Raw genomic sequence first — 26228 nt, 5'->3', positions numbered from 1 at the left:
TGTCCCAAAAACAGCTAAAAACACCTCAAAACAGCATTAAATAGCGTGCCGAGACACGCCATAGCATAGAATCTTTCAAAAACGGACCAAGAACACCAAAATGGGATGTTGAAAAAATGACCGAAAAGGCAAGGCTATAGTAAGGCAAAATGTCAAAATATGACATGTCCCAAAAACAGCTGAAAACACATCAAAACAGCATGAAATAAGCGTGCGAAACACTCCATAGCATAGAATCTTTCAAAAACAGACCAAAAACACCAAAATGGGATGTTGAAAAAAATGACCGAAAAGGCAAGGCTATAGTAAGGCAAAAATGTCAAAAAATGACATGTCCCAAAAACAGCTAAAAACACCTCAAAACAGCATAAAATAAGCGTGCGAGACACGCCATAGCATAGAATCTTTCAAAACGGACCAAAAACACCAAAATGGGATGTTGAAAAAAATGACCGAAAAGGCAAGGCTATAGTAAGGCAAAAATGTCAAAATATGACATGTCCCAAAAACAGCTAAAAACACCTCAAAACAGCATAAAATAGCGTGCCGAGACACGCCATAGCATAGAATCTTTCAAAAACGGACCAAAAACACCAAAATGGGATGTTGAAAAAAATGACCGAAAAGGCAAGGCTATAGTAAGGCAAAAATGTCAAAATATGACATGTCCCAAAAACAGCTGAAAACACATCAAAACAGCATGAAATAGCGTGCCGAAACACGCCATAGCATAGAATCTTTCAAAACAGACCAAAAACACCAAAATGGGATGTTGAAAAAATGACCGAAAAGGCAAGGCTATAGTAAGGCAAAATGTCAAAATATGACATGTCCCAAAATCAGCTAAAACACCTCAAAACAGCATTAAATAAGCGTGCGAAACACACCATAGCATAGAATCTTTCAAAAAGCGGACCAAAAACACCAAAATGGGATGTTGAAAAAATGACCGAAAAAGGCAAGGCTATAGTAAGGCAAAAATGTCAAAATATGACATGTCCCAAAATCAGCTAAAAACACCTTAAAACAGCATAAAATAGCGTGCCGAGACACGCCATAGCATAGAATCTTTCAAACGGACCAAAAACACCAAAATGGGATGTTGAAAAAAATGACCGAAAAGGCAAGGCTATAGTAAGGCAAAAATGTCAAAATATGACATGTCCCAAAAACAGCTGAAAACACATCAAAACAGCATGAAATAGCGTGCCGAAACACGCCATAGCATAGAATCTTTCAAAAACAGACCAAAAACACCAAAATGGGATGTTGAAAAAAATGACCGAAAAGGCAAGGCTATAGTAAGGCAAAAATGTCAAAATATGACATGTCCCAAAAACAGCTAAAAACACCTCAAAACAGCATAACATAAGCGTGCGAAACACGCCATAGCATAGAATCTTTCAAAAACGGACCAAAAACACCAAAATGGGATGTTGAAAAAAATGACCGAAAAGGCAAGGCTATAGCAAAAATGTCAAAATATGACATGTCCCAAAAATAGCTAAAAACACCTCAAAACAGCATTAAATAGCGTGTCGAAACACGCCATAGCATAGAATCTTTCAAAAACAGACCAAAAACACCAAAATGGGATGTTGAAAAAATGACCAAAAAGGAAAGGCTATAGAAAGGAAAAAATGAAAAAAAAGACATGCCCAAAAAACACCAAAAAACCCCTCAAAACAGCATTAAATAAGCGTGCGAAACACGCCATAGCATATAATCTTTCAAAAACTGACCAAAAACACCAAAATGGGATGTTGAAAAAAGTGACCGAAAAGGCAAGGCTATAGTAAGGCAAAAATGTCAAAATATGACATGTCCCAAAAACAGCTGAAAACACCTCAAAACAGCATAAAATAGTGTGCCGAAACACGCCATAGCATAGAATCTTTCAAAAACGGACCAAAAACACCAAAATGGGATGTTGAAAAAAATGACCGAAAAGGCAAGGCTATAGTAAGGCAAAAATGTCAAAATATGACATGTCCCAAAAACAGCTAAAAACACCTCAAAACAGCATGAAATAAGCGTGCCGAGACACGCCATAGCATAGAATCTTTCAAAAACGGACCAAAAACACCAAAATGGGATGTTGAAAAAAATGACCGAAAAGGCAAGGCTATAGTAAGGCAAAAATGTCAAAATATGACATGTCCTAAAAACAGCTGAAAACACCTCAAAACAGCATAAAATAGCGTGCCGAGACACGCCATAGCATAGAATCTTTCAAAAACGGACCACAAACACCAAAATGGGATGTTGAAAAAAATGACCGAAAAGGCAAAGGCTATAGTAAGGCAAAAATGTCAAAATATGACATGTCCCAAAAACAGCTAAAATCACCTCAAAACAGCATTAAATAGCGTGCCGAGACACGCCATAGCATAGAGTCTTTCAAAAACGGACCAAAACACCAAAATGGGATGTTGAAAAAAATGACCGAAAAGGCAAGGCTATAGTAAGGCAAAAATGTCAAAATATGACATGTCCCAAAATCAGCTAAAAACACCTCAAAACAGCATTAAATAAGCGTGCGAAACACGCCATAGCATAGAATCTTTCAAAAGCGGACCAAAAACACCAAAATGGGATGTTGAAAAAATGACCGAAAAGGCAAGGCTATAGTAAGGCAAAAATGTCAAAATATGACATGTCCTAAAAACAGCTGAAAACACCTCAAAACAGCATAAAATAGCGTGCCGAAACACGCCATAGCATAGAATCTTTCAAAAACGGACCAAAAACACCAAAATGGGATGTTGAAAAAAATGACCGAAAAGGCAAGGCTATAGTAAGGCAAAAATGTCAAAATATGACATGTCCCAAAAACAGCTGAAAACACCTCAAAACAGCATAAAATAGTGTGCCGAAACACGCCATAGCATAGAATCTTTCAAAAACGGACCAAAAACACCAAAATGGGATGTTGAAAAAAATGACCGAAAAGGCAAGGCTATAGTAAGGCAGAAATGTCAAAATATGACATGTCCCAAAAACAGCTAAAAACACCTCAAAACAGCATAAAATAGCGTGCCCACACACGCCATAGCATAGAATCTTTCAAAAACGGACCACAAACACCAAAATGGGATGTTGAAAAAAATGACCGAAAAGGCAAGGCTATAGTAAGGCAAAAATGTCAAAATATGACATGTCCCAAAAACAGCTGAAAACACATCAAAACAGCATGAAATAGCATACCGAAACACACCATAGCATAGAAACTTTCAAAAACAGACCAAAAACACCAAAATGGGATGTTGAAAAAAATGACCGAAAAGGCAAGGCTATAGTAAGGCAAAAATGTCAAAATATGACATGTCCCAAAATCAGCTAAAAACACCTCAAAACAGCATAAAATAGCGTGCCGAAACACGCCATAGCATAGAATCTTTCAAAAACGGACCAAAAACACCAAAATGGGATGTTGAAAAAAATGACCGAAAAGGCAAGGCTATAGTAAGGCAAAAATGTCAAAATATGACATGTCCCAAAAACAGCTGAAAACACATCAAAACAGCATGAAATAGCGTGCCGAAACACGCCATAGCATAGAATCTTTCAAAAACAGACCAAAAACACCAAAATGGGATGTTGAAAAAAATGACCGAAAAGGCAAGGCTATAGTAAGGCAAAAATGTCAAAATATGACATGTCCCAAAATCAGCTAAAAACACCTCAAAACAGCATAAAATAGCGTGCCGAAACACGCCATAGCATAGAATCTTTCAAAAACGGACCAAAAACACCAAAATGGGATGTTGAAAAAAATGACCGAAAAGGCAAGGCTATAGTAAGGCAAAAATGTCAAAATATGACATGTCCCAAAAACAGCTGAAAACACATCAAAACAGCATAACATAGCGTGTCGAAACACGCCATAGCATAGAGTCTTTAAAAACCAGACCAAAAACACCAAAATGGGATGTTGAAAAAATGACCGAAAAGGCAAGGCTATAGTGACAGCTAAAATGTCAAAATATGACATGTCACAAAAACACCTGAAATCACCTCAAAACAGCATAAAAAGGCATGCCGATACATGACATAGCGTAGAATCTTTGAAAAACGGCCCAAAACACCATAATTCAGGATATTGAAAAAATGACTGAAAAGGCAAGGCTACAAATGTCAAAATATAACATGTCCCAAAAACAGCTGAAAACCATGTAAAAAAGAGTGCTGAGACACACCACATCATAGAATGTTGAAAGAAGGGCCAAAAACACCACAATATAGGATGTTGAAAAAAAGACCAAAAATGCCATCCCATAGTATGGCAAAACATGTCAAAACATGACGTCCGAAAAACAGCTGGAAACTGCGTAAATTAGTGTTCCAAGATGCTAAGATGTTCCAAGATGTTGCAAAAAACAGCCAAAAATACCATAATATGGCATGTTGAAAAAATGACCCAAAAAGCAATACTATAGTAACGTGAAAAATGACAAAAATTGACATGTCCCAAAAACAGCTGAAAACTGCATAAAACAGCGTTTCAAGACACGCCATCGATTAGAATGTTGCAAAAATGGCCAAAAATACCATAATATAGCACGTCGAAAAAAAGACCAAAAATGCCATACAATAGTATTGCAAAAAATGTCTTGTCCAAAAACAGCTGAAAACTACATAAAATACACTGCTGAGACACGCCATAGCATAGAATGTTGCAAAAACGGCCCAAAACTATGACAATTTGGGATAATTTTTGACGACATATTATACTATGAGGTTTTGATGACATACTATGTTATGATGTTTTGGGATCAATTTTGAGGACATACTATACTATAAATTACATTTTGCTGACATTTTGGGTCATTTCTGAAGACATACTATATTATGATGTTTTGGGGTTATTTTTGACGACATATAATACTTGGACTTTTTTTGCTCATTTTTAAAAACATACTATACTATGACATTTTGCATGATTTTCGACAACATACTATTTATGATGTTTTTGCATATTTTTGATGACATAATATCCTATGACGTTTTGCATGATTTTTACGACCTACTATACTATGATGTTTTCTCAGGATTTTTGCCATCATACTATACTATGACATTTTTGCATGATTTTTTGACAACATACTACACTATGACAGATTTTCAGAATTTTTGATGACATTCTATACTATGATGTTTTTGCAAGATTTTTGACAAAATACTTTACTACACCATTTTTGCATGATTTTTGTCGACATACTATACTACTACCTTTTTGCATTATGTTTGAAGACATACTATAAGATGAGATTTTTACATGATTTTTGACAACATACTATACTATGATGTTTTTTTCATGATTTTTGAAGACATACTATACTGACGCTTTTGCATGATTTCTGACGCCATACTATATTATGCCGTTTTTTCATGAATTTTGACAACATCGTATACTTATGTGGTTGTTGCATGGTTTTTGACTACATACTATACTATGATTTTTTTTGCATGATTATTGAAGATACACTATAGTATTACCTTTTTTTCATGATTTTTGACAACATAGCATATTACGACATTTTTGCATGATTTTTGACGACACGCTATCCTATGACGCCTTTGCGTGATCTTTGATGACATACTGCACTATGATATGCTTTCATGATTTCTGACAGCAAACTATCAGATCACATTTTTCATGAATTTGTTTGCTATACTATGACATTTTGGCATGATTTTTGACAACACAGTATGGTGTGATGTTTTTGCATGATTTTTGAAAACATACAATTCTATGAAGATCTTGCATGATTTTGAAGGACATACTATACTATGATTATTTTGCAGGATTTTCAACGATATACTATACTATGACGTTTGTTCATGATTTTTCACGATATACTACACTGACATTTTTGCCAACAACACTATGCATTTTTTCATGATTTGTGCCGATATACTATGCTATGACCTTTTTGCTTGATCTTTGATGGCATACAAAACTGACGTTTTTGTAAGATTTTTGATGTCTTACTACACTGTGATGTGTTTTCATGGCTTGTGACACACAATACTGACATTTTCTTCATGAATTTTGAGAACATAGTGTAGTATGAAGTTTTTGCATGATTGTTGATGTAATACCACACTATAAAGGTATTTGAACAGTTTTGTGTTGAAGTTTGTTGTGCTCCAAATTCTAAATATTGACAAAAAGATTTTCATTTTTATTGTAAAAGCATATCAGTTCCATCTGTTATCAGTCCCATTAACTATTAATAAATGGCATCTGCCCTGAAAAACCAATACTGGTTGACCCCTACATTGCACAATGAAAGATTGTCTCTTGACATTTTCCAGCTAATACTGGTGCTCATTTCACTCATGAAAAGAGCTGATAACATTTTTTTTAAAGGCTTAAAAAGGAGTTTTCTTTTCAGACAATAAAAGTGTATACTTTGGGAAATATTATGGACTTTGATTCTTCCAAGAAAAAATTAGATTATATTTTTTCCTTTTTCAGAGAGGGATTTCCATATATTATGACCATCACCCAGTACAAATAAAATTTAATTTAGGAAACAGGCACACACAAGAATCACACATTGAATCACAGTAAAACCGTTCACAATTTGGCACAAGTCTTGTCATCTCTGAAAATAAACACACACCTAGTCTTGAGGGCAGATTTAATCTAATGTATTAGTGGTCAACCTTTCCCCAGAGACACATATTATTCAAACAGTCCGCTCCTAACAGTGAAAGCAGTACAGATCCGAGCCCACGTCCTCCTACAAAACCGTTTTTATGTTAACTGCATTTTAGTCTGATGTCAATGCAAAGCAAGTGGTACAATAGAGTTGCTCATCCAAAAGTGCTCATCAGAGGTGTTGGGAGCCATACTGTAACCAGACTGGTAGTTTCCAGATTAGCAACATTTTAACATTGCGAGTCATACCTCTCAGATTGACCTAAAGTAAAATCCATTTACCTGTTCAGCCAACACCCTGACAGCAGTTAATACATCATGCAGTTGTTTAGCTGTATCTTAAGGGTGTAGTTAGCCATTTTGGGAAATATGCTTGTTTGCTTTCTTGCATAGGCTACATGTTCAGCCCATTTCCAATCCTTACACTAAAATAAACTCACCGGTACCTGTCTGTGGCCTTAATATGATATTCACCGGAAATATTTAGGAGTTGTATTGATCTTCTCATCTAACTCTTAGCAAGAAAGCAAATCAGCACATTTTTAAAAATAAAGATCGCTACATTCATCTGGCCAACACCGCAGGGTTATTAACATGAGCAAATCCCATTGTGAAAGTTTTTTACATCTAAACTCTTGATACATTTTATCTGATAGACATTTCAAACAAGCTCATAGACATTGTACAAAGCCAGAATTGTACAAAGATTCATATAGTATATTTTTTGCACAGTGCAATCACAGATGTACTGTACGAACGAGTCTCCAAACAAGCTAATATTTTTCATCTGCTACTGGAATAACCTGAGTCAGGACCTTAGTCAGGTCAAATTACAAGATCGCCTCAAAAGTGGAATAACGACACAAGTGCAAAAACAGCATGCTTATTTTACCTTCACTGCATTTCACTAATTCCTTCAATAAGGCAACAGTGTCATCTGCATAGTCATACAATAAGCATCTAAAAGGTATAAAATAGAAGAATGTCCATTTGACGAGGGGTGAAATCAACGCAGAGTGCACCAGGAAAATATATTAACACACAACCCCCAGTGTATTCAGCTGCTCAAGGCAATGGCTTCAGTAGAGTGACTTAAGATTACATCTGAAAGAAAATGGTGAGAATAAAATAATAAAAAAATCGCAATTAATTTAATGACGCTGTATTTTAGTTTCAAAAAGGGTGGAATTTATTTCTTTAAATCAAGAACTTACATGCTGTTCCAGCTTCTGGTATTCTGTGGATTTAGGTCTACGAGTGGATCTGGATTTCTTTCCCTCCAAAAGAAAGGCAATTATCTGTGGAAAAAAAACGAGAAAATGACAACTTTAAGGTTAACTTTGCATGTTGTATGACGCCTGACCTACAGAACAAAACTGTATATAATTCAACTCAGTAGGAAAAGAAATGTGTTTTTCCTAAAATGTCAACGTACTGCTCCAAGGTTGTTCCTCTCTGTTGTCATTAGTAGGGGTAGGAATTATCAAAGGCTCCATGATATATCATTATGGTATGTAAGTCACAATGAAATATTAGTGCAAGATAACATTTCCAATATGCTGGGTATTAACATATGTTGACATTTGTTACCTTTTTTTCAACTACAAATCTGTCTTCAAAGAAAAATTTTGTTTACATCTCTTTCAGCTTATAAGATACATTTTTCAGATTTTTTGTTCATGTCAATTTAATCATTTTTAGTGCAGCAAAAAGTATCTGGGGGACTGAAAACAAAAAAAAGTGATACTTGGCGTCTGTGTATTGACACAATATCACCAAGTAAAATATTGCAATACTAAGGATACTCATTAGGAATGTGCTTGAATAATAGACCAGTTGATTTATATATTGATATCCTCGCTAGTTATCCCCAGAAATACAAAACTTATTTTGAAAATTGTAAATCATTTTAAACAATTATGTATCCCAAAGCTTTATTGTCCACTTGTCTTTAGTTGCATTTAAAATACGATGAGATTATTGAAGAGTGTGAGTTATATCTCAAAAGGCTCTTAAAATATATGCTGTGTTTTTTGGACAATGTTTAATGTTTTATATTAAATTTTTCCCAGTTTTGACTGTTTTTTTTTTTTCCTTTCAGGCTCAGATTCTAAAGATTCTAAGATTCTAAATTATGTTTTAACATCCAGGTACTTTAACATTACGGATTATCTCTAGTTGTCATGTGCTTGTTTTGGGGGAAATGTTTATGCAATTCACAAGCTTACCACATATACCAAAGATTCAACTGTAATATGCTAATATTTAGTGTATGACATATTTCTGCACTGCATTAGTCCAATCCGACTTGGACCGAGAGTTGTTCCTCTACCAAGCCTTCTTCTGGCTAATGTCCAGTCACGACAATAAAGTGGATGAGATGCAATCAAGGCTCATTCAGCAACCGGAAATCAGAGGCTGCTCTGCACACATCTTCACAGATTCATGGATAACCCCGAACATCCCGACTCAAGCTGTTGCACTGGATGGTCGGACCGTGCTGGGAGCCATAAGGACACAAGACTCTGATGCAAATTTTAAAAATGCAGTGCAGGAATTGAACAATGCCATCAGCAGCAACATGCCCCAGCAAACGGATGAAATCTTCATAGTATTCGTTTTTTTAAACTTTGTTTAAAAAATGACTGATAAATCTACCTTCTTACTTCTATTCAATTATTTCATTGCATATAGTGGAAACCCTGACTGGTTATAAAGACAAAGATCAGCAACAGATTTAGCTCTGCATTCAAGCAGGAAAATGGTTGACACGTAATATAACATTTGCAACTAAAATCTGGGTCAGTGGAAACAGAAGGTACGTTTCAAAGAGGTCTGAGCGAGAGCAAATGGCTAAGTACCTTGCGCTTGTTGTGGTAAGTGATGTAAAGCACGGCTACCAGCACAGCTGTGGTGACAAGGTAGGCGAAGAAATGACTGCTTTCTGCCTCATCCTTCATTCCAATTGGGTCATAATGACTTTTCCCTCCTGTTAGTTTGGGGTCCTCTACTTCTGGATTATTCTTCTTCTTGTCCACTTCTTCAGCTTTCTTGTCCACTTCTTCAGCTTTGTTGTCATTGTTGTGATTGCCGTCCTCTACTGTGTTGTCATCCTCTCCTGTTGGGCTCTCATTGTTGTCATCTGCTGTTTTCCTCAAATCGTCATCCAATGGTGCTGCTGTTTTCACCACATCGTCATCCAACGGTGCTGCTGTTTTCACCACATCGTCATCCAACGGTGCTGCTGTTTTCTCATTGGCGTCCGTTCCTTGCGGCTTCTCTTTGTTGCTGTCATTGCCTTCTGACTGATCGTTGTCTGTGTCCTGCCCTCCTGTCTCCTTGCTTTTCTCTCCTGATTTTTCAGTGATCTGAGGTTGAACTTTTGACGTTTGAGCAGGCTTCTCATCCTTATTTTTATCTTTTTCAGGTGTTGTTTTTTTGCCTTTTACATCTGCTTGACTTTGTGAAGTTGTTTGCCCTTGCTTATTTTCATTGTCAACTTGTTGTGTCGCGCCAGTTTTCACCTTAGCATTATTGTCTGCATCTGCCGACTGTGGTACGTTGACATCTGCTGGTACTGGCGCTTGTGCTGGCTTTTTATCAGTGTCCTCTACATTATTTGGGTTATTGTCCACTCCAGTAGTATTCTTTACATCTTTGTTCTCATCCCCTGTGGGGGATCCTGCTGGTAGATTGTCTTTGCTACCTTGCGTTTCTTGATTGCTTTGCTCCTCAGTGCTTACAGGTGGTTTGTCGGGGAGCCCCGGAGGTTCTTGTGCTGGTGCTCCTGTAAATAAGAAAATGAAAAAAAAACTAAATAAATTTAAGCACCAGATCACAAAACAGGGTGACAACAGCAGAACAAAGAGAAATATAGAGCCTGATTGTAAATCTCTGAATTCTGCATTGGCAACTCCAACAAATCAACTAGCCTGTCCACATAACTTTTCCTTCTTTGTTTCAAGAGCAAACTTTTAAAATTAGTTTCCACTACTTGTATGTTCTGTCCCACCCTGTTGGTAAAGCCTTCTTGCAGTCTTCTTCTCATGAGCTTACCTCATTTTATTGAATAAACCGAGAAGATTTCATTAGATGATTAGATTATATGCTGTACAAACGCCTGAAATAGAGGCCATTAAAGTCAAGGAAGCAGCCTTCTTAGAAATATAAGAATTATTTTGGTGTACTGGCTAAACAAGAATAAATGACACTGAAAGTCAATATCATTTCCTTTTTTTTTTTTCATTTCGAAGGCTACTCATCAAACCATATGTAACAGTTGAAATTGTGAAATGTACCAATACAAAATAACTGTATTGCCTGTATTACAAATACGAATGATGTATTGCAAGAGAAGCAACATCATTAAGCAGTGCCTCATGCTGCTGAGCTAGTTGGGTGGCTCTCTTACTGCAAATTGATGCTTGTTGCTGAGCTCCTGTGTGTCAGTTGGATGAGATAATAGCTGTACAACCAGGTTTGCTGTAGTTGATGTGTGTATGTTGGCAATAAAGGTGTTACTGTGAGTTTTTGATTTTTAAATCGTACGTCACCAGGAGATTTTGTTTTGACAACTTGTTTTTTTGTGTCATGTGATGAATTTTCTTTACAGATAATGAAAATGTTAGACAGGAGACATCAAAAACTGTTAACCAGTGGAAGCTCATGCACAAGACTGTACAACTGTACCTAAATAAGTGGCCATGTAACATGTCAGTGTATGACCCACTTTAACCCGTGTGACATGCTGTGTCCCATACACAAGATTTGTGGGCCCGTGTAGGTGCCAGGGTAACTGCATGTCAGTTGGTCTCAACAATTTGGCATTTAAAAATGTATTAAGTTAAGCACAATATCAACTAAAGTGGTAACCCCGTGGCCATGTCTAGTAGAAGGGCACTATGTCTAAATCTAGTTTTAAAAGCTTAATTACTTATTATTATTATTTTTGAATTGTTTTATATTGCACACACATATTCCTAACTAAACTTGTGTTTACTCAAATTGTCACACACTTAATGACACATCAAAAAAGGCAGCTAGGTGGAGTTTCAGGAGACGAGAACTGGTTGTCTGGGTGTGTAATTAAGATTCTATATGTATCCTGTTGTGTATACTGCACTTATTAGGAACTTGACAACAGGGTCCATAAAACGGTTGCTATGGGATGGCGGTGTGACGTCACAGGTCCTCTCACTGACACATGAATCCCTGCACACATGGCTTATATACCAGCCAGGACAAGTATCAGCGTCTTTGTCTTTTATGTAAAGAGATATTTGATTATGTTGTTCGGTGACAGAAACTAAAACTAAACCAAATAGATTAGTCCAATTACCTGTGCTTATTTTTGCACAAAACATATTAATACACAAAAGGTAGGTAGGGTTTAACCCTTTAACACCTGGATCGACATTGGTTTTCTTGTGCTGCATTCAGACTCCTTTCACAGCCATTTAAACTTCTAAAAGCTGCTAAAATTGGTTTGATTGGTTTGAATTGGTTTGAAAACATGGCTAAAATCCTATTAAGCAACTTGGCAAGAAATATTACGCAAATCGCAAAAAGATTTGTTGACAAAAAATGACCTGAAAATGACCTGGGTGGATTATTAGGTATTATCGAAATATCTGGGAAAAATTCCCAGAAGCCTATATCTATGATTATTTTAATTACATATCCAAAATTATGTTAAAGATAGCAGATAAAGAATATAGCACGTTTTCATGGTCATTTTCTTGTTTGATTGTCTTTTGTAGGCTACTTTTCATTTCTCTCTTTCTCTCTCGTTGCTGATTCTCAGGTTATTTTCTTGTAACATTTCCTTAATGTTTCTAAATCTTGGGCCATTTTGTCATTAAGTTCTTTGTTGTCTTCCTCCCATGTTTTTGAAAGAAATCAAGTCCATTTGCTCAGTTTCATAAAGGTTAAACCATAAGTTCTCAACCAGGGGTCCAGGGACTCCTTGGGATCTTTGAGGGGGTTTCAGGGAGACTCACAAAATGGGAAATATTTGATCATGACGATTAAATTTACTATAATAGAGTGCCCACCGTAAGTATGAGTCATGAAGTGACTACTCTGATTTCACTTCCTGAATATTTATCCTCTTAACTGCAGCTAAAAACTACAAAGTGTGCAGCTAACTGCAGCTAAAAACTACAAAGTTAATCATAACTAACAACCAAAATATTTTCACGTGGAGATCCCTAAAGCGAAATCTTATCAAAGGGAGGCCTAATCGATGTAGAGGCCATCACATGAAAAAGGTTTTGAATTACTGGTTTAAGCAGCAGGGACATGAAGAATATATTCCCACTGTTTCCATTTATTGAACCCAAACCAAACCTCGGTGGTTAGCACTTCCCCTCTCGATTAAAAAGTGATACTTGTGTAATAAAGCAACAGCCACAGCTACCTTGATAGGCAAGTGGGGATTTCCCTCACATATATGTGAATATTGTCAGGAAGAAACAGCAGTTAAACAGTAAAACGACACAAAACACTCACCTCTGACCAAGCAGAAACACAGAAATATAGTGACCACCACGACAGCCGTCCTCATTGTGTCCGCTAAATATTATCACGCCGACCGAATCTCTTTAATCTGAGTCTGCGACGCCACAATCCGCGGTGACAAACACAAGTCGACAGGTCGGAGGTCCTGTTCCTGCTTCCGTGTACAATCGAGATTGCTCTTCTTCTGCAGAGGAAAACACAGCGGCGAGGTTTACTGACGACTAGAGGCTGAGGCCTGACATGACAGGACCGTGCTTTCAAAGGAGGGGATGTGGGAGCAGGTCAGACTGGGATAGCCAGGTTTTATTTCAATGAAGAACTAATAAAGATACTTTATCTGCCCCCCCATACTACTACTACTACTACTACTACTGATAATAACAATAACAATAATAATAATAATAATAATAAGAGGAAGAAGAAGAAGAAAAAGAAGAAGAACAACAATAACAACAACAACAACAACAACAACAACAACAACGGTGTGTTTTTTACATTTATTAGAGCCTGTTTATTACTAGCAAGAACAACAGATAATGAGAAAACATAAAACATTTGCAAATTGTGTGTCTTGTACTGCTTTCTCAATGGGTTTTGTCTCTATCTGTTCTCCTACTCTAATGCTTTCCGAAATAAATTTCACTCCACCATTTCATTTACGCCCTATGTTTTGTTTTTTGTTGGGTTTTCTCTGTGTCAATTTTGGCAAGACAGGCCCAACCCCCACCAACCCCACCCCTGTGTGGTGCATTATGATACTTATAGAAGATCCGCCTTTCTTTGTATGCATTCATGTAGGTTATCGGTTATCTATTTGCTTACTAAAGGCAGGGCTGTGTATTCATCACACCTTTGTTTTGTGTAAATGTGTGGATGATGAGAATAATGAGATTATAGGTGAAAGGTGATTTACCTGTAATGAGATTATAGGTAAATTTGGTGTTGAGTTTGCTTTTTTTAAAAAGTGCTTGTACTTATTGTAAAAGGACATGTCCTCTACTTTAAATTCGGTTGGTTGGTTAGTTGGTTTATTATAGACTATGCTTGTCCTTTAAACTTGAATTAATAGGCCTAACTGATTTTAATTGAAATTCATTATTGACTGCATCAGATTCAAATGCCAAACGTCAATGGCATTTCTCACATCTAAAATATGTTGCAGCTCAGTCGTAGCTCTGACATCATAATTTGGAAAGTACAACATGGATTCATCTTCACAAACAATTGCTTGTTATTGGGTGTAAAGGAACTCCCCACCCCTGAAAATCTGGATCCACCAGTTTAGCAACAAGAAACTGGCACAACCTATCAGATTACATTATGTCAACCCTCAGATGTTGCCACTATAGGTTTAAATACTAGACAAGCTTCGGCATAACATATTTACAGTCCGGCTACAGTTATGATAATCACTGGGTGGAAAGTTACAATTACATTTACACTTCTTTTTTTCATGCCTTGTAGTCAGTCACTGAAGTGATTTGAACCAGCTGTAAACACGGATAAGATGCATCAGCCATCCATCATTTAAATACTGTTGACAGTTTATGACTGTTGTTCAGACTGGAGGATGTAAATGTTTCACTCGCACTTTTTATAAAAATCAACGTTGAACTTTTTCTTCACCTTTGCATATCTCTCTATATATGTTTCACAGAGTATAACAATGTATGTTTGCAGATTTGAGCCAGTTGACTTGAGCTCTTTGTGTCTGTGAATCTCAGCACTCAGTGGGGGGATGACTTTCACGGCTGCATTATTTAGTTTTATTTGAATGGCAGATGTGGAAACAAAGGGAGACTAAATATTTAGGCCAGATTCAGACACAGAAGTTACTGTATGTGAGGCCGACATCCTCCTATTGTGCTGACACCCCCCCTGCACTCAGCTGACCTGAGCTAGTAAAGGTAAAGAGAGTTCTAATGAAGAATGAAATGTTGTTATTATTATTATTATTGTTATTATTATTATTATACAATGGCGAAAAGTAACAAGGTGCATTATTCAAGAACTGTACTTGTACTTTTATTTTTGTTTCTTTATACTTCTACTGCACTACAATTCAGGGAGAAATATACTTTTTAACTCTTCTACATCCATTTGATAACATTTGTTACAGTTGATTCATTGATTGGTACAAAATATAAATCAACAAATAAATGATGTATGATGTATTGTTACTGATTAAGTTAACCTCAGCAGCAGCAACATTAAAATGATAAACAAGCTAAGTCAAGAATAATTATAATCCAGTTAAATATATTATTCTGAAATGAGCCATTCTGCATAATGAATACTTTTGGTACTTAAAATGGAGTGTGATGCTAATTTTTTGGTACTTTTACTTGATTCACTTTTCTTGTACTTGTACTTGTATTTCATTGGCATTGCTATTTTTACTCAGGTTAAATTTCTGAGTACTTCCTCCACCACTGATAATATATGGAGAAGGAGACAACAATTATGTTGTTACTGCCACCCACAGGTAAGGCGCTGACATGGTGGCAGTATTTACTTCAAATGAGGTGGCTGCATCAGTATTTGACCTTATCAGCAGATGGCAGTATTGATATACAATGCAGTTGAAAAAAAAAGTCATGATAACTAGTGTGCATATAATTATCAGCCCATTATTTAATCATATAATAACTTTTAAACTTATTGAAATATATATATTCTTGAGATTAAGCCAATATTAAGTCTAATAATTGACAAGTCACTTGATTTTACATCACAAGTAATATCAACAAAACTTTAGGGATTTCAATTGAAGGTGTGTAATAGCTGTAGAGATAATCATCAAAATGTTATCTGGAGATGTTTAACATCTCAGCTAAGTGTGGGGGACCTGTGGGTATTTGTAATGAATATGTCTTAAGTGTGGCATGTGGTTTGACATTTGAAAAGTCAGATGGTCCCTCTCATTTTTGACACCCATTTGCATTTCCATCTTTAAGGTCAAATGGGTATGAATAATACATTAAGGAGGTTCTTAAGCTCACAGCCAGCTATACCTATCTGCACAAAGGCACCAGCTGAGTGTTGCTAAGCTCAGTGAATGTTACAGAAACAATCAATTAATATCGCTTTGGGACACACCACGAGAAGAAAACATAGCATCCTGTTATTAATGGGAATATAAGGTCATGAGTCAGTGGAAGATATAGGATCAGCTTTATCTGATTCTAATTATGTAGCTGTTGTTTTTTTTAAACAATGACATCAATGTATCAAGCAGGCAAGTTGTGTGCATTTAAACTAAACAGTGCTGACTTTTTAAATGATAGCTCCCAGTGTAATATTTTGCATGTGAACTACCAAAGGGTTAACCTGGAATAAATTCAAGATCAAAGGAAGGCCCAAAAAAGAACCTTGGCAAGAGATTGGAAGAATTTAATGAGCAAAAATTAACATGTATTAAATCTGACCTCGTGCTTACATGGCAGATGTTGAGTGGAGCAGCAACCAGATAGGTTATTAGAGATAAACAGTGGCGTGTTACATTTTGAGTGGAGCATGGGAACTTTGAGACAACGTACATTTTTAAAATTATATTTCAGATGGATATTTAGTTTAAAGCTGAGAAAATGCCTATGCAAAAATCCAATTTGCTCACGTTTATTATGTTGAAATAATCATTTTTTCCTGCTTTTCATGGGATTTCCTACAATATGATGAAACTATAAAAAAAGCAGGCACAGGCAGGGGAATGTGTTTAATAAAGGAACTACCTGGTATAACCAGCCACATTTGAAGTCATTCACTTGGGGGCTGAGTTTCATAATAAGGATAGTGTCTTAGGAGAATTCAACATTGCACTGGATGTATGGCCTTGAGGAGACAGATTTCCTGGCTGTTTTGACAACTCATTACCTGTAATTTCACTGACGGATTGGTGAAGTGGCTCCGAGTCGGCAGCCGTGGCACCAGAGACTATGTGGTGGTTTGTGCCCGGAATGATGTAAGATAGAACGGCAAATAAGCAAAAGATTTATTATGGCTAATGATTGCTTAAAACGGAGCGAGGGGAGCATTGACAGTTTGGTGCCTCTGCCAGAAATAAATACACAACCTCGGTCCACCTGAAACCCGTTTGAAAGCGAGGCAAGATGATTAACTGAAAATTGAGGATAAATAACACATGCTCAGTAAAATTCTAGATATTTCTGACAATGTTGAGATCATTATTGTTGCGTCCAAGCTTAGAATCAATTAACTCAGACTGCCCTGTTTTTTCCAGTATCCTGATGGTGCTGTCTACTATCTGGAAACTCATCTTTATTGGTAAAATGCACATTCTGAATTTTCCAGTCAGCTCAAATACTCTTTCATTCTTACATCCCCCCGTTCTCCCTGCTGGTAAGATCTTGGATAAAATCAGAAGGTGGTTGGTATCGATGGGTTCGTCCAGGCCAGTCCCCCCTGCTCCGACATAATTGGTCCATCCCTGGCACTACTCCTCATCTCCAAAGCCACCAAAAACTGTAACCTACCTTGTGTATTTTTCACTAATTGAAATGCCTAATGAGGTCCCAAGGGCTCCATCCCATTACCTCTGAGTTAATTAAAGCCTAAGCAGTGTGCCAAACGGTGAATAAAGATGCAGTAAAAGTGCAAGAGGAACAGGGAGACCGAGCAGGGTTCGGTGTGCTGGGATGGGGCTGACCTGCTTTTTTGTCATTGTTGTGGGACGCTATATTCCGAGACGCAGCAGATGTCTATTATTTTTTTATTTGCATTTATTTTGGGCTTCAGATTTTGTTACCCTGGTTCAGGCTCTCTTTTTCCAGTGTGGTTAGCCTAATTCCGCTTTATTAAACATTAAAACTGGCTGCCACCATCAGCAAGGTTTTTATGAAGATGTTCCCTGTTTAGAACTAAAGCTGAGTAAGAAATGGCAGGTGTGTTATGGACTTTTATTCAATTTCATTGTGGCTGTTATAGAATTATACCACCCATTAAATCTACATTTGTAACACCTCCAAAAGGCAGTTATCAACTTGTTATGCACTGTGGTCACTAGTATGAGAATATTAATCCAAACCACATTACCTTGTTAAAAAAAACCTATCTTTATTAGATGACAAAAACATGTGTCGAAAAAACCAAATCGAGGCATTTCTTTTAAGAAACAATTTCAAATGTTTATTTAACATGTCAAAGAAGGGCACACACTCGTGAATTGAAAAGGGGGTGGGGGGGTGGGAGGGGGCTGCAATTATTGGCCAGTACTATGACTTAAACTTAATACTAACATTAATCAGGTTTTGGCTAAAAAGAAAACATGTTTTTGTTCCTTTTTGTTTTTATAGAGAAACTTTATGTACATTGGTTCTTTTATACAAGAGGTTCATTGGATAAATGCATCAAAAAAGAAACCAGTTCTGCAGTAAACTTTACAAAAAATACATTTTGTTTTCATTGAGAGATGTAGAAAAGGAGACAGTCAAATATTGACCAATAATATTTCTTCCTTTTCATTATTTAGAAAAAAAGTTGTTCTAATAACTATTTTAAAGAAAAGCAATATACAGCACAATAAATGGGAGAGAATTTGACTTTGCGGATTCATTCAGTTGGTTTGGTAACCAGGGAGAGGGGCTGCGACTGGAAGAGGGCATGATGGGAGTGAAGGGCTGCCTGATGGAAAGGGGAAGGGGGGGAGAGCATGGAGGGGTGCAGAGAGGTGAAAGGGATTGGTCGGGTGAGGATGGGGGTGGTCGACTGGCTACCTGAAGTACCAATTGGGATGGAGAGGTGGGTGTGGGAGGAGGAAGAGGAAGAGGAAGAGGAGGAGGAAGAAGAAGATGTGGATCCAGAAGCTTTCCCAGCAAGGGAGAAGTGGTGGTGCATGCGTCCCTCCGGTTTGGTGGTGAGCGATAACGGCTGGGCCTGCTCAGAGTGAGTGGCGGCCGGAGCAGCCGGGGAGGCCAAGGCTGCAGAGGGGGTGGCCGGCGAGTCCAGCATGCTGCCATGGGACGACGCCGGGCTGTCACACATCTTCTCTGAGGGCAGGTACTGCACGCACTGCTTCTTGCTTCTTATTGAGAAGTCTGGGGGAACACAAAGGAAAAGTGAGAACGCTGAATTATGAATCTGCTGCTGGCTGCAAATCTGGTTCACGTCCCTGAATGCTGCTGGTGACAGAAGCGAACGGGTAATCATAAAAACAGTGACAACGATGGCGGTGGAAGTTGTGAAACAAATGAAAAGACACTGTAACACGGAAAGTGAAACATGTTAAACATATTCAGATGGTATGCATTTATGATGCAAAAAAGGAGCATGACACGATCAAAATGTGCACTGAAGTGTGGAAAGCTTGTTTATTTTTGGCAAATTACGGTGGTTGCACAACAGCACACATACCTGCCACTATTAGCACTGAACCTCATAAGCTGCTTGTCAAAGTATAGAAGCAGGGAAGAAGTTAGTAAGTGTTAGTGAAGAAAAGAAACCATGCACAAAAAGGCTTAAAATAATAGAATAAAGGTGCAGTGTCACAGGTTGCTCTTTGGATTTTCAAGAAAAATAAAGCCCTCGCTGTTAGTTTCTACAGTTATTCTTTCTTAGGCAAGTTTATGAAGAAAAAAATCCAAAATATAAAGGTGGTCCGGAGAAAAGGCCCCTTACCTTCTGGTTTTGAGTCTGGTTTGTTGTCCCTCTTCCTCTTTTTTCGCTTTCCCTGCACAGATCAAAACATTGCTGTTAATTCTCATAGTGAAAGTACACCACCCACACAGCCTCAGTTAAAAAAAAAGGCACACAAGACTTGGAAAGTGCTTTAAAAATTCTAACAATTCTGTAACATAATTTTAAATATGCAATTTTGATAATTATAATTATACATATTTTCACTATTTTTTTTCTTGTTTCCTGAGAGCATTTCCCCTAGCTTTTTTCAAAGTAATTTTCTAGTTCTACAATTTTCTTACAATGTGGAATAATTTCTTACCAAGTTGCTCATTGCCTTTTACCATGTTTTTAAAAGAAAACACACCAATTTGCTCAAGTATCAAAACTTAAAACACTTGTGAACTATGTCTGAAAGCAGCACAAGAAAAGTGATGTTGCTCAAGGTTTCAAAGGGTTAACTGACACAGTCATATTTGCATATGCCTAGTGAGAACAAAACAACTTCCTATACTCATTAATATAAGAGCTGATGATGGAAATGTGCCACTCACATAGTTATCTCGTGCTGACCACCCTGGATAGAGCTGGGAGTGGAGTTGCCTCTCTTTTCTGGCCAGCTCGTAGTATTTGGCTTGTTCCTCTCTTGACAGGGAATGCCACTGTGGACAAAGACAGGAGATATCAAAGGACTGCTAAACACGCACACATAAATCATAAACTCACACGCACATGTGTGTCTGTGCTACTTACCCGTCTTCCAAGGATCTGGTTGATGGCAGCGCTCTCTTTCAGAGTGCACTCTGCCACTACTTTGGCTCTCATCTCCTTCATATACAGCATGAAAGCGTTCAGAGGTTTCTTGATATGAGGCCTCTTGTCCTCTTCTTTCTTGGGAGGAACCGGGGATTTCCTGCTAATCCGAAACATTAAAAACATGCCGTTTATAAACCGTGAATGGTGGAGAGGTGCTGGTGAATAACAGTAAACAAGGGGAAATATTTTTCGGCAATGAGAGCACGTTTTGACACAATTAAAAGACGTCCTTACGCATGCATCGAGGGGCTCATGTCACCACTGGGCTCCTGTTTGATAGCTGGGGAGACGATGGCCGGGTGGGGGATGCCGGTCTGATGGAGGCTGTGTGGTGGCGGAGTCACCATGTGAGGGGAGAAACGACTGGACACCAAGCTGAGAGGGCAACAGAGGGCAATGTTTTAACATTCGGGTTTAACAGCGATTCTCTGTTAACCTGACGAGAGACGGTTCAGCTAACTTGGCACATGTCTGCCTTGCCTTACCCTCCGCGTGAAATTCACAGTGCCTACTGTGTCCGTCTAGACTAAAGTCATACACACAATGAGTTACATGCTTGCTTTTTGTTCAAATAAAGACTTTTTCAAAAGCCCCTTTATTCAGCAGTGGCTGGAGAAAAGTGGAGTGTGTTGTTACCATGGCGACAGCATGGCCGTGACACCTGAAACCACTTTCCTTACCACGTTCCAGAGAGCGCTCTGACAGCCGTCCACACAGAACACCTTTACAAAGTGTCTCTCTCTATTTCCAATTGTTAATACAATGGAGCATTGTAATGAACACGAGGGTAAATTAAGCTCCTTCTCCCTCTATCACACACCCGAGTTAATGTTGGAAAATTCCTCTATTTTAACATGTGTCAGTCCAGAACCAGCAGCTTTACCTCATGATACGTTCAGTATGCTTTAACCAGAGTTCACTTACAGCATATACAGAGGCCGTTCTGTTTATAACAGTCAAACCCTGGGCAATGAACTGATGTTATATTGATATTGTACTATAAGGGATGGGAGATACATTGATTATATTCGATGTTGCGCGGCTTGTAAAATGAGTATATGGCAAACATCAAATTTATACTGTCACCAAATCTTTTTTTAGCCAACGGCACAATGATTCGTCACACTCCACTGCCCATCCAAACCATTCTCTCCTGGGCGATAGTGCACGTGAGCAGCTGTGTTTTGGGCTCTAGACAGTGACCATTTAGTCCCTTTTTGCAACTAAATGGTCTCAAAAACCAGTTATTATTATTACATGAATTGGAGAGCTATTAGTTTGATTATCGCTCAAGTTTAACAGCACCGCTTTAACTGTTTGACTCTCTGCTAAGTGCTAATTGAACTTTATTACAACATTTTATTTAACTTTATAACAAGTGTAGTTGAATTTTGAGTAACATTACTTTAATTTAACTTTTTAATAACCGTACTTTAACTTTACTGTTTAAATGCAGTAGTTTATTTAATGGGTTAGTATTTTAGTAGTCTACAATAATTTAGAGGAGATTACAAGAGATCAGGATATATATTGTGTAACGCAGAATAGCCAATAATATTTATGGGCCAAATCACCCAGCCTGACATGATATGAGGATTGGTATTGTGTAGATTTTGGATATTGCAATATCATAAGTATAATCTTGTCCAGATTTTAAAGTCTGCATTACAGTAAAGCGATTAATTTTATGAACTCAGCAGATTGTTCTAGCCATTTCATTTTTTTGCCTTTGCCCACTTAGTCATTATATCCAAAGTACTGATAATTATTTATCAAAAAGGTTTTTGTGTAAATGATTTGTGAAAGCACAGATAGTCAACCCTACAATATCGCCACAATATCACTATTGAGGTATTTGGTCAAAAATACTGTGATATGGAGGAGCAGAGTTTACGGTGAAAATACTCACACAGAAGCTCGTTATGACTCCTCGTTCTGACCATCTGACTGAAGAAAATTGACTTAAAGTAAAAAAAATATTAAATCTGTAAAAATTTAATTTAAATACATGGAGTCGAATGAAATATCTGCTATTAAGAACTTATATTTTGATTTATTTTCCATTTTTTTCTTTGAAGCACTAAATAATTCATGCTGTAAAAACAAGAAGGTGCCGCATTTCTCCCACAGCAATCAACCTATACTGACTAAATCTGTAAACATCCCACTTGGTCCCAGATGAATAACTCAGCACTTCTCCAAGTTGACTGCATGCAGTCAACTCCACATTTAAAAAAATAATCCTCCCATTACCATCTGTGTAATGCATTCATGTTGACGTTAGCTACAGTATGTTGTTGCCATGAGATTCTACCCTTACTTTATTTACTTCAATTTTACTGCATGATCACAATTTTAAAGATAAATGTTACTGATTAACAAGTAATGTAAAATATATCAGAAATGATGAGCTTCACTCTGAAACCTGCTTAGAGCAGGTCTATTATTGTAAGCCATAAAATGCCATTTAAATTTTTCATTTATGTTGAATTATTGGCATGGTATTTGGCATGCACTAAATCTGATGCATTAAATTCTGCAAGGCATGTTTGCAATTGTTGTCAGTCCATTTCAGGTTGGAGCTACACCCTTCTGAATATTTTATCTCAAACCAACACCGGAAGGCCCCTACAAATCTTTCCAGTTTTGAAAAAGGGTCAGAGAGTTTAGTCTGATTGGATGCGTAGGTTCAGATGAGCTTTGATTTGTCGTTATCGATTCCCAGCCCTTTCATCTCTGCAGTATGTGTGTGTGTGTTGTGGAGTGGCTCAGAACATTGGCCTGACCACAGAAGTTTAGCTCCGAGAGAAAAGACAGAAGGGGAGTGCTGAATGCCAATAATGCCTTCACACTCTTTAAGAAGCTGAACTTGTCTGTGATCGACTAAGACCTCACATCCCTTTGTAGTCTTGACACTGCTGCCTGTGCGTGATCTGACAATTTTTGTCACCAGTGGCAAGTGTGTTACTCAAAATAAGATTCATGCTATTTCTGTAAAACATTGCCAAAACAGCTGAACACTGCAAACAATGAAAGTTTAAAAGTACACACTGGCCATTTCTTTTACCTTTACCTAACGTTTAAAAATAAGCAGACATAGAAAGCAGGAGAAATGTGATTACAGCATGTCATAGAAACAGAAGATATTAGATGTCTTCCTTTGGGAGGGTGGGGGTGTTGCCGAACATGATCCGCTCACCTGGACATGGATGCATTCATTGCTAGCGCTGGATAGGGGTGACGGAATCCCCCCGGAGGGATGGAGTACATGGGCTGGCCCTGCCTGAGAGACAGAGAGAGACAGAGGGAGACAGAGTGAGACAGAGTGAGCGAAAGCTCCAGTGTGAGGTGGATCAAACACAGCTGACAGCTAACCCACCAGCACTAATCCTCTACTCATCAACTCAAATCCCCTGCTTGTGGAACAGCACCGTTGCAATTGATTACGAGAGCCGTAGCAAAACCCATGAATGTTCATAAATTCCTCCTGGTGAACTCAAATGTTTAAATTTCTTATTGTTCTTATATGGCGCACCTGCACTTGGACAACAGGGGATAAATATTTGACAATGCTTTAGGAAAAGAAATGACAAAAATGTCCATTTCAGCTTTTCTTTTTGACTCTCTATTTATCAATCTGTTGTGCTTTCAGAAATGTTAACCAACCAAAAGTAGTTAGACACAGAGTTAATTTGCTAACGTTAGTACTTTAACTTTACTTTGTAACTAAGAACAAAACACGTTTGACTGAGTGGACAGCTGAAAATCAGAGCGTCTTACTGTGGCATGAGCCAGCCCAGAGGGTGTGCAATGGAGCCAACAGCACCAGGAGACAGGGGGTAATACGGAGAGAGCTCTGACGGGTGAGGTGTCCGAGGAATACCTGCAGGTGCCAGAGACAAAAGAAAACAGCTTATAATATGCAGAACGCAAAAAAACAATATTAGCATCTTGCTATTATCTTCACCATAATTATGATTCTCCACCCAAAATCTATCTACCTTTACACAGTACAACAGCTGTGGCGAATTCACTTTGGTGATTCCAATAGTGACCATTTCTTAAGGTGGAAAAAGTTACAAAATGTCCATAGAAACTTGCGCTGTCCATTCCAAACTGAAACAGTTTTTCCAAAATGTGTTTAAACACACGGTTTCCTTTTCAGGCTACGTGACCCTGTCAAGCTCGTTAGCGTGCGTTCATTTGTGCACATTAGAGTGCCTGCCTTCTGGTTTCTGTGGACATTTCGAAACTTTTTTTCTCCTGTGACAGGTTGTCACTATTTGAATTTTTTGTAACTGACATGAATTTTGCACAGGTGTTATCCAGTTAATTCAGTTACTGTGAATATAGACTAAAGGTTGACCCTCTTCGATCACTACAGAGATGAAACAACAAAGGTACCTCCGACTTATAGGTAAAACCTTTATCTTTTTCAAACAGAAAACAAGACACTCAGCTCGCACTCTAAATTGAAATCTATAATATATAATATACAATATATCTTATTTTTATTACTTTTATAATATTTTTTATTAATTTATTTTCTGTATAATGCTATCTTATGTGTAATATCACTTGTGTTCGGTGTTCGGTTAAGTAAATCAGTGTCTGTCCATGAGACATTACCTGTCTTTGGGTCGAGGATCTCTGGGGAGAGGTGTGATGGTGGCGTGCCGGGGGAGAAGTGTTCATTGCTGTAGGTGATGAGGGGTGTCAGTGGGTGGACATGGTGGGCGTGCTGCACCACTGGGACTTTATTGGACTGTTGGTGAAGGAAAAAAAAAGAGAAGAACAGACACAAAGAAGTTATGAGCAGGAGGCGACCAATGTGCAACAAGTGTCTGACAGGTAACATTCAAAAGAGAGTGGATGTAATGCATTGAAGCTATTATGCTTGTGGCTAAAGCAAACTTGTAACTACCCCATAGTACACACCACACATGATTTCTGTTTCAGATTGTTCAAGAGAAAAAAGGAATGGTGTAAACAAGCCATCATGTGTGAATGCCCTCTACGGTAAACATCACATCAGTCTGTGCATGTGACCGGCCCTGTGATGCAATCTGGACCAGCACCAAGGAACACTAAAAAGCCTTGCAGACACATGCCAAGACCATTACGGTCATTTAGCTGAGGAAAGAACTGTTTGTTCAGTCCAACAAGAAAAACAACGGTGCCACCGAGTCCAAAAGTCACACCAGCGAGCCACAAACAAACACAATCAGTCTAAGGTAAACTGAATACCCATAAACAAGTGGAGACATCAGCTCCCACTCTGTCTGACAGCAGTCATTTGATGGGAAGAAGCAGACGCCCATGGGTGGATTACACTGCCACATTATACTGCAGATGACCCTAATGTTAGAAAAACACTTAAAGTTCTGTATAGCTTAAAGGGACAGTTCACCTCAAAATTATAAACACCTTTTTTCTCTTACCTGTACTGTTATTTATCAGTCTACATTGTTTTGGTAGGTTGCAGAGTTTTAGGCCATATAGATGTCTCCCTTCTCTCCAATATAATGGAACTAGAAGGCACTCGGCTTGTGGTGCTCAAACAAAACATATACATCTAAAAAACTCAATC

At 37.9% G+C, this 26228-nt stretch overlaps 2 protein-coding genes across 3 annotated transcripts in view; both read right to left on the bottom strand.

Annotated features, from left to right (window-relative positions):
- Window positions 1-6513: 6513 nt before the first annotated feature.
- Window positions 6514-13373, bottom strand: tgoln2 (trans-golgi network protein 2). The gene is made up of 4 exons (XM_042488905.2): window positions 13181-13373; window positions 9532-10457; window positions 7885-7968; window positions 6514-7774 (listed from the first exon to the last, which is right to left on the bottom strand). The coding sequence occupies exons 1-4, from the start codon at window positions 13233-13235 to the stop codon at window positions 7769-7771; spliced, it is 1071 nt and encodes a 356-aa protein (XP_042344839.2). The 5' UTR covers window positions 13236-13373; the 3' UTR covers window positions 6514-7768.
- A 4957-nt stretch (window positions 13374-18330) lies between these two features.
- The window catches only part of tcf7l1b (transcription factor 7 like 1b), a 37243-nt gene continuing 29345 nt past the window's right edge, over window positions 18331-26228 (bottom strand). The window contains exons 5-12 of one of the 2 annotated variants that reach the window (XM_042488208.2): window positions 25268-25403; window positions 24419-24521; window positions 23838-23921; window positions 20873-21013; window positions 20576-20738; window positions 20377-20484; window positions 19823-19874; window positions 18331-19242 (exon numbers count right to left, since the gene is read on the bottom strand). In XM_042488208.2, the coding sequence (XP_042344142.2) occupies window positions 18758-19242; window positions 19823-19874; window positions 20377-20484; window positions 20576-20738; window positions 20873-21013; window positions 23838-23921; window positions 24419-24521; window positions 25268-25403 (1272 nt within the window). In that variant the 3' untranslated portion in view covers window positions 18331-18757. The remainder of the gene's footprint in view (window positions 19243-19822; window positions 19875-20376; window positions 20485-20575; window positions 20739-20872; window positions 21014-23837; window positions 23922-24418; window positions 24522-25267; window positions 25404-26228) is intronic. The other variant, XM_042488209.2, reaches the window with a different exon arrangement.

The sequence above is a fragment of the Plectropomus leopardus genome, chromosome 4 (genome assembly GCF_026936395.1).
Source record: "Plectropomus leopardus strain MGB_pleo_1.0 chromosome 4, ASM2693639v1, whole genome shotgun sequence".
NCBI lineage: Eukaryota > Metazoa > Chordata > Actinopteri > Perciformes > Serranidae > Plectropomus > Plectropomus leopardus.
This window is presented reverse-complemented; position numbering and strand designations above follow the sequence as displayed.